The following is a 9025-nucleotide window of genomic DNA, read 5'->3' as shown; positions in this document are numbered from 1 at the left end:
CCAAGGTCGCAGCCGACCGCCTTGTTGGAGTGGTGGAGGGCTGTGCAGATGATGGCCCGGTTGACGGAGGCCGACCTCTTAAGAGGGTTTTGCTCAGCCCAGATGGAGGCAGCGACCCTGGCGACTACCTTGATGAATAAAGCAGCGCGCACGAAGGTGGAGATAGAGCCACTAAGGACCCAGTTGGAAGAGGCAAAGATGCAGCTGTAGAACCTAAGGGTTGAGACAGTGGGCTGGAGGAAGGCCGCTCGGAGTGCATGCGCCAAGGGGTTGGAGTATGCGCAAAGGGCAAAGAACATGGAGGTATTGGCATTGGTGCAGAGCTACTCAGCAAAGCGAGCTGGTGCCGAGCTCCTCGCAACCAAATCAGAGCTTGAAGCGGAGCGCCACAAGGCGGTATCGCTAGAGTTCGAGTTGGCGAGCGAGAAGAGGAAGCTAGAGCAGGTCCAGCAAGCCTGCACCACTGCCAACGAGAGGTGAGAGGAGGCCATGACCAACAACGAAGAACTGCGTGACCAGGCGGTCAAGAACAAGGAAGAGGCCGATGGTCGGATCGCGGAATTGAAGAAGGCCCTAGTGGGGAAGAGGGCCAAATTGGCATCTGAGAGGGCGGCGTACCCCGACTTGTGTATGGTGGTCGTAGAGCAATTCAAGGGGTCCACCAACTTCCAGATGGCCATTGATGTCGCTGTCACCAGTAGCGTGGCAAAGGAGGGGGATGGGGGCTGGGCCGTCGGGAGTGGCAGCTAGAGGTAGGAGTGAAAAGGAAGTGATCTAGAGCTTCCAGCGATCTGACATCTACAAGCACGAAATAAGCGAGTTCTGGGACAACGGCTGGATGACTTTCAAACATAAGGCGTAAGAGCTGTTCCCGGATGTGGACTTCAGCCTCATGAAGGTAGGCGAAGATGACGTCACCCAGACCCCCTTAGACAAGGGGATTGAAGAGGAAGATCTTGCCTCTAGTGAGGAAGAGTGATCTATGTAACTTAGTGTAAAAATTTTGTGTTTGTGTGTTTTGTTTTTTTTGTTTTTGTTTTCTTATATGTAATTTTGTGCAACGATTTGTATGAAAGCGTAAGTTTATGAATAAAACAAAGAGTTTTCTTGTGTATTATTGTTGTCGTTATTCTGAGTTGTAAATTTGGGATAGTAAAAATGACTGAGCGGAATTTACCAAAAAGTAGGTGTAAAAAATGAAACTTGTGGGTAAATTATGAAACTTGTAAGTAAATTGTGATGTAAAATGGTTAAAATGGACAATCAGGTTGGCTTGTATGGATGATCAGTGAAAATGTTAAAAATGGGCAAACCATGTTGTAATATGAAAGTTCGTAACAGCTAAGTAATATGAAATTTCGTAAGTAAACCATGATGTAAAAAATGTTAAAAATGGGCAGACAGGCTAACTTGTATGACTAGTGAAAATGGATGGTCATGAACTTTGATTTTAACTAAGTATGGCAACCATGTCGTAATATTAAATTGTGAAAATGGACCGGCTGAATTCTTCATTCGAGTTCTGACTAAGACTTGGAGGACTTTGTGGCACTGAGGACTAAGTTAACTCGGTTCGACTGAGCTCTGCGTGTTCAGTCTGGCTGAAACTTTAGCTAACTCAGTCTGGCTGAGCTCTTCGTGCTCAGTCTGGCTAAGGCTTTAGTTGACTCAGTCTGGCTGAGGCTTTAACTAACTTAGTCTGGCTGAGCTCTTTGTGCTTAGTCTAGCTGAGGCTTTAGCTAACTCAGTCTGGCTGAGCTCTTCGTGCTCAGTCTGGCTGAGGCTTTAACTGACTCAGTCTGGCTGAGCTCTTCGTGCTCAGTCTGGTTGAGGCTTTAGTTGACTCAGTCTGGCCAAGCTCTTCGTGCTCAGTCTGGCTGAGGCTTTAACTCACTCAGTCTGGCTGAGCTCTTCGTGCTCAATTTGGCTGAGGCTTTAGCTAACTCAGTCTAGCTGAGCTCTAGTTAACAAGTCGTTATTGAAACACAACGCAGATAATGAAGATATAAAGTCATTGTCATTTAAGGCATAACCTATTGATCACAAGTTTACACCATGTATGGAAAAGACAAAAACGAACAAGTGTGTAGATCGTCAAAAAGAACATACAACAATTGATCAATACAAAAATAGGAGACGCCATTTTACTGGAAATAAGGCTTCAAATGCTCGGCGTTCCATGGATGAGGGAGGTCTCTGTCTTCCATGTCTTGGAGTCGGTAAGTGCCCGGGCGAGGTCTGGCTTTGGCAACGTAAGGTCCTTCCCATTTGGCTGCTAGCTTGCCCTCGGTGGAATTTTTTGTGGCAAGAGTCGCTTCGCGCAAGACTAGGTCCCCAACTGCAAACTCCCTCGGTTGGACTTTGCAGTTGTAGTGTGTTCTCATTTTCTGTTGATATGAGGCCCATCTGACAGCAGTGGCCTCTCGGAGCTCTTCAATCAGGTCCAAGTCAGACCGACGCAATTATTCGGTTAGTTCTGGATCCAGGTGCAAAACCCTCGGGGTCGACAGGCCTATTTCTACTAGGATGACCGCCATATGTTAAGTGAAAAGAGGTCTTCCCAGTAGGGGTTCGAGCGGTAGTGCGATAGGCCCAGAGTACGTTTGGTAATTCCTCAGCCCAGAGTCCCTTAGCAGCTTCCAACTTAGTTTTGATAATCTTCAGAAGAAAGCGGTTGGTGACCTCGACTTGCCCATTGGCATAGGGATGACTTGGGGATGAGAAACATGGCTGAATGTGGAGCTCTGCATAGAATTTCCTAAACTTGGCATTGTCGAATTGCTTGCCGTTGTCTGAGACGATGGCTTGAGGGATTCCAAATCGGCATACGATCGACTGCCAGATAAATCTGGTTGTGTTTCGTTAAATGATTATGGAGAGGGGTTCCGCTTTCACCCATTTAGTGAAGTAATCAATGACGACCACAGCGAACTTGGTTTGGCCCCTACCAGTGGGCAATGGACCAACTAAGTCGATGCCCCACTTGGCGAATGGGTAGGGACTACAGAGTGTAATCAGTTCTGTAGGTAGAGCATGGGGGATGTTGGCAAAGCGCTGGCATTTATCACACTTAAGCACAAATTCAGTGGCATCTTGGTTGAGAGTAGGCCAGAAGTAGCCGGTGCGAAAGATTTTATGGGCCAGCGACCTGGCACCCGAATGATTACCACATACACCCTCGTGGACTTCCCTCATCACATAGGTTGCTTGAGTAGGATTGAGGCATCTGAGGTATGGGCATGAAAATCCATGTTTGTACAGTAAGCCGCTGATGAGGATGTAATTGGACGACTGGACTCTGACTTTGGCGGCCTGCTGTTTGTCGTCTGTCAACTCCCCACTTGTCAAAAACAAAAGGATGTCCGCCACCCATGGGATAGGTTCGTTTTGGAGGAAGTGGACCTCATGCTGGGTTGGCGAAGTAGCCGGGTGGGCTAGGTATTCAAGACAGACGCCATGGCTGAGGTCTGACTAGTCGGCCGAGGCCAATTAGGCCATTTCATCTGCCTTGGAGTTTTCTGACCGAGATTTGTGTTTGATGTGAAAAGTGTTGAAAAGGCGAACAAGGGGGAGTGCAATATCCCTGTAGGCTCGCATTGTGTCTTCCTTTGCGTCGAATTTCCCCGTAATCTGTCCGACGACCAGTTGGGAATCACTGAACACTTGGATATGGCTTACACCAATGTCTCTGGCTAGGCAAAGACCTGCTATCAAGGCCTCATATTCGGCCTCATTATTGCTTGCGTCGAACAGGAAGCGGAGAGCACACTTGAAATAACTGCCCTCGGGGGCGGTGAGGATGAGACTAGCTCCACTATCTTCTTTGCGGGATAATCCATCGACATTGAGGGTCTAGGAGTAGGGATCTTCTGCTTCAATGTCGAATTGCCTAGGCGGAAGGGGTGTGGTTGGAGTGGGATTGGTGAATTCCAAGATAAAATCGGCGACAGCCTGTCATTTGATCGCTATTCGAGGTCGGTAAGAGATTTCAAATTGGCTGAGCTCGATAGACCATTGCATAAGTTTTCCGGACAACTCTGGTTGTTGTATTACCTTCTTCAAAGGTTGGTCAGTGAGGACCACTATGGAGTGAGCTTGGAAATAAGGTCGGAGTCGTCTTGAAGCTATGACCAAGGCAAGGGCCATTTTTTCCAGTAGAGGGTAGTTTTGTTCTGCCCCCCTGAGAGCTCGGCTAATACAATAAACCGGACGCTGTACTGAGCCGTCCTCCCTGATGAAAGCCGCACTGATTGCGGTGTTCGATACAACTAAGTAGAGAAAGAGGGTCTCGCCCGAGAGCGCCTGAGAGAGTATGGCCATGCACTGCTTCAATTGTTGAAAGGCCTCTTCGGATTCGATGGTCTACTCAAAGGCCTGCCGAAGGACTTTGAAAAAAGGGAGGACTTGTCTGTTGCGCGGGAAATAAAATTGTTGAGGGCGGCGACTCTGCCAGTAAGCCTTTGAACCTCTTTAACCGTTTTGGGTGACTGCATTTCTATAAGAGCCTTGATCTTTTCGGGGTTGGCCTCAATACCCCGCTGACTGACCATAAAACCTAAGAACTTCTCGAATCCTACGACGAAGGCTCATTTCTCCAGATTTAGCTTCATTTGATACTTATGTAGGTTTCGAAAGTCTTTCGTAGGTCTGTCAGATGATCAGAGGAGAGTTTGCTTTTGACAAGCATGTCATCGACGTAGACTTCCATGTTCCGACCTATTTGATAGTGAAAGATGGCATTGACCAACCGTTGATAAGTTGCTCCGGTATTTTTCAATCCGAATGGCATAAGACGATAGTGGTAAGTTTCTCTATCTGTGATGAAACAAGTGTGTTCCTGGTCAACCGGGTGCATCAGAATTTGATTGTAGCTAGAGAAGGCGTCCATGAAACTGAGCATTTGATGTCCAACCGTGGCGTCAACAAACAGATCTATACGAGGGAGGGGATAACTATCTTTGGGGCAAGCCCGATTAAGGTCGAAGTAGTCGACGCAGAGTCGCCATTTACCGTTATTTTTACAGACCAGGACCACATTTGACAGCTATCTGGGGTAGTCTACGTTCTTGACAAACCGTGTCTCCAGTAGTTTGTCTACCTTAGAAACAATAAGGGCATTAAGTTCCGGGTGAAAGACACGCTGCTTCTGGCGGAAAGGTCGAAAATGGGACTTGATGCTGAGACGATGAGTGATGAATGAGGGATCGATTCCCGGCATGTCGGAATGGGTCCACGCAAACACATCATTGTGCTCAGTTAGGAGGGCTATAAGGTCGTCCTTGGCTTGAAAGGATAGTTGGCTGCCAATCTTGGCTGTTTTTGTTGGGTTGGTGGGGTCGATGGGAACTTCAACAAGTTCTTCCACTGGTTCCCCTCTGACTAACTCGTCTTCGTCTCTGACGTCGAGTCCTTCGATGATCATAGCCTCCTTCAGCTTGACCTTTTTGAGTGAAGCAACGTAGCATTCTCTGGCCACAGTCTGCTCTCCCCTTACGGTGCCGACCCCGAGGTCGGTAAGAAATTTCATGGCCAGATGGTATGTGGATATGACAGCTTGAAAAGTGTTAAAGGTTGTGCGGCCGAGGATGATGTTATAAGCAGAGGGACAGTTGACGACGAGTAAAGTAAGTAACTTGGTGGTCTGCTGTGGATACTCTCCGATGATGATGGGAAGATCGATGGAGCCTATAGAGGTCACCCGATCCCCCGTAAAGTCAACCAGTGGGGTTTGGAGAAAGGACAATCTTTCCTCCCCGACCTTAAGCTGTCGATAGGCGTTCAGGAAGATGATATCTAAAGAGTTGCCGTTGTCGACAAGCACTCGTCTGACTTCATAATTAGACAAAAGAGCTGAGATGACGTGGGGATTGTCATGATGGTAACGGATGCCTGTACAATCAGCCTCCGTAAAGGTGATGGGTTCCATCCACTATTTGGGGTGTTTGAAGGGGCGATCCAATGTCACGACTTCTTTGTCGGAGCCCTTCTTGATTTTTCTGAGTTCTGCTCGTTGGGCCGAACGGGATGGTCGTCCGCATGCCAGCCCGCCAGCAATGACTTAGATCTCTCCAACCAGGGAGGCAGGGTTGCCTTGCACTCAAGGTTGTGGTAGGGGCCGATCGTTGCCTTGGTTTGGTTGTGCAGGTTGTCGGGGATGGGTATGTCGGCGATTGCCCTTGGTAGGTTCGGTCCTTGGCCGTTGCTGGGGACAAGCTGCCGTGAATTGATTAAGGCGCCCCTAGCGAATCAAACTCTCTACCTGGTCCTTAAGGTTAACACACTCCTCAATATTGTGGTCGTAGTCCTGATGGAAATGGTAGTGTTTGGATTGGTCTCACCGGTTGGAAGGAGACTACAATGGTTGTGGCCATTTCAAGTTGTAATCTTGTTGGATCTGGTTTAAGACTTGTTCCATGGGGGAGTTGAAGGGTGTGTCCCGTTCGAACCGACCAGGCGATCGGGTAGGTGCCGCTCGGTCAGCTCGAGCAGTTCGGTCGGTATACTGAGGTGTTTGCTGCGTGTATTGGGTAGTTCTGGTTTCAAATTCTTTTCTCTTCTCTCTGAGGTTTGGGTTCTTGGTCGTGAAGTCTTGGCGGGCGGCCAGAGAATCTTCGGCATTCATGTATTTTTAGGCTTTGGAAATGAGGGTTCTATGGAGGTTGGAGGGTTTTTGAAGAGGGAGAAAAGGAAATCGGATGATCGTAAACCGACTATGAAAGCCGTGAGAATGACATTGTCGTCGTTTTCCCCCACCCGTAAGGCTTCGGTATTGAAACGGGTGACGAAGCTACGTAGCAACTCCCCCTCCGTCTGACGGATGTTGAGGAGCTGGGTCGCCAGACACCGCTGGCACTGGGCACCAATGAAGTGGCTAAGAAAGGAGTCACTTAGGTGCTAGAAAGTAAAGACGGAGTCCGTCGGTAACTAACTAAACCACAGTCGAGCCGACCCCTTAAGCGTTACGGGGCAAGCCCGACACATGATCTCATCAGGGAATGCATGGAGAACCATCAGGGTCCTGTAAGTCTCCAAGTGGTCGACTGAGTCTGTTATGCTGTTGAAAGAGTCGATCGAGGGCATTTTGAACTTAGGAGGTAGGGGTTTGTCCTTGATGGAGGCGACGAACGGTGTATTGGCTGTTGTGGAGGGTTTATTCTGCATGTTTTGCATAACTCCTTGAAGCTGGAGTTGTAAGCTGCGTCTCCTAAGATGAGACTTAATGTGTCCTACATACATATTAATATTTGTAAATTATATATATTATTTATTATTTATATATTTATCCTTATATATATATATATCTATCTTTTGATAATTATGGGTGATAATTATTGAAGTTGCCTAAAATATCAAGAACTCTAAATGGTGGTTTGGCTAAGGCCTATCAATTTCCACTAATTAAGTTTCCTTGATAGAAGGAAACTAAGAAGGTTTATTTGATAATGTATCTATCTGATAAGGGTCCATGACCTAGCAATTATAAATAGGCCTGTGGTTTTCCATCAATGAGGCACTCAAGTTCTGCATAGGTTAGAAGACACTTATTCATAAAGTGTGAAGTGAGTGATATAATATTGAGAGGTTTAGAAGAAATATACACATCACACAACTTGATCAACAATGGCTGGAGGAGGTTAGTATAAATTTTATTCCGCTGTATATCCATACATATATGATTATATTATATGTGTATGATTTTTCGACAGGAGTTTCATGGCTCGGAGTTCTGCATCCCAGATAGGCACGTTGTCACCACCAGAATGGAATGGAGGCTGAACACTACTGGCCTCTCCCTCGGGAGCAGGTGCTTGGGCTGGCGGATGTGGACCCCAAGGTGGCGGGTTCATGTCCTGGGGAGGGGGTCGCGAGCCCTCCAGGTTGGAGGGGTGGGCTTGTTGGAAAGGATGACTCGAGGTTCGTTCTCGATTAGGTGGGATATCTTATGGTGGCGGAGGAGGCACAGAGAGGTCTCGTTGAAGCAAAGCATTGATCAAGGCATGGTTTTGTTCGGCTAGGCAGTTGATGCTGTTGGTGAGTTCTGTGAAGTACTGGGGTGGGTTGTTCGGGTTAGGAGGGTCGGTTCGGGGGTCGACAACGTTGTGTTGAGAGGCCATGGATCTAGTTGTGACCATCCACCTTGGTGGGTGGCAGGTAGGGATTATCGGGAATGGGTCTCTGGCAACAATGAGCACAATTGTCACACGGAGTGAAAGATTCCCACAGACGGCGCCAACTGATGATACTAATTGGTTCTTGAGGAACGGAACGGGCTGATCCACGCCTCCTACACTGTTGTCCGATCGCTGGGCCCACTGAGAAACCTTCACAAGAGTCCAACGGGGAACGGGAGTCTCCTAGCGAACCCTCCGACGAGCAAGTTAGAGAAGAGAGATCCACAGAATATAGAGATAGGATGATGATAAAGAATTTAACTTTCTCTTTGTCTTAAAAACCTGCTTATATCCTTTGTTCATCATTTCCTTGTCTACTCCGACCTGTCATGTTGGCCGAAAGTCTATGTTCTAGCTTGCCTTGTTCATGGTGAGGCTGTTCTGTTCCGACGTGAAGGGGTTATCGTAATAAATGTTGCAGGGAACCTCATTAATGGTTGATGTGTGGTGCAATAACTATGTAAGATCTTTGTCTGCTTATGTGGCTGGTTCCTCTATTGACAAGTGTCTAGATGTCATTGGTTCTTGGTACAACGTTGGGTTTCAAGGATGTTGGGCTTATGTATTTGAATCATGCATTGGGCTTTAAGTGGTGGATCAAAAGCCCCTATGGGCTCACCTATGTCAATATATATATATATATATATTAACTTCAATAATAGGGTGCTCAACATGGACAATGGCTTCATATAGTGTTAGACGATTATCTATGAGCATAATGTTAGGGATTTTAAATATTTTATCAAATGTTAGATATTTGATGGAATATTTGATAAAATATTTAGGATCCCTAACATTTTTCTATCTATGAAGCTATTTTTTATTTATCATTTTTGGTTTAATAGTAACCTTTT

At 47.0% G+C, this 9025-nt stretch overlaps 1 protein-coding gene across 1 annotated transcript; it reads right to left on the bottom strand.

Moving 5' to 3' along the window:
- Window positions 1-5044: 5044 nt before the first annotated feature.
- On the bottom strand, window positions 5045-5926 carry LOC145798317 (uncharacterized). Its single transcript, XM_082885831.1, has one exon. It carries the CDS (start codon window positions 5924-5926, stop codon window positions 5045-5047), a length of 882 nt encoding a protein of 293 aa, XP_082741957.1.
- Between the last annotated feature and the right edge of the window lie 3099 nt (window positions 5927-9025).

This window comes from Camellia sinensis, chromosome 8 (assembly GCF_055761805.1).
Source record: "Camellia sinensis isolate YWXY chromosome 8, ASM5576180v1, whole genome shotgun sequence".
NCBI lineage: Eukaryota > Viridiplantae > Streptophyta > Magnoliopsida > Ericales > Theaceae > Camellia > Camellia sinensis.
The sequence above is the reverse complement of the archived record's forward strand: the minus strand, read 5'-3'. Positions and strand labels throughout refer to the sequence as shown.

Coding starts and splice junctions, on each gene's coding strand:
- LOC145798317 (XM_082885831.1), bottom strand. CDS start 5,926: ATGGAACCCATCACCTTTACGGAGGCTGATTGTACAGGCATCCGTTAC.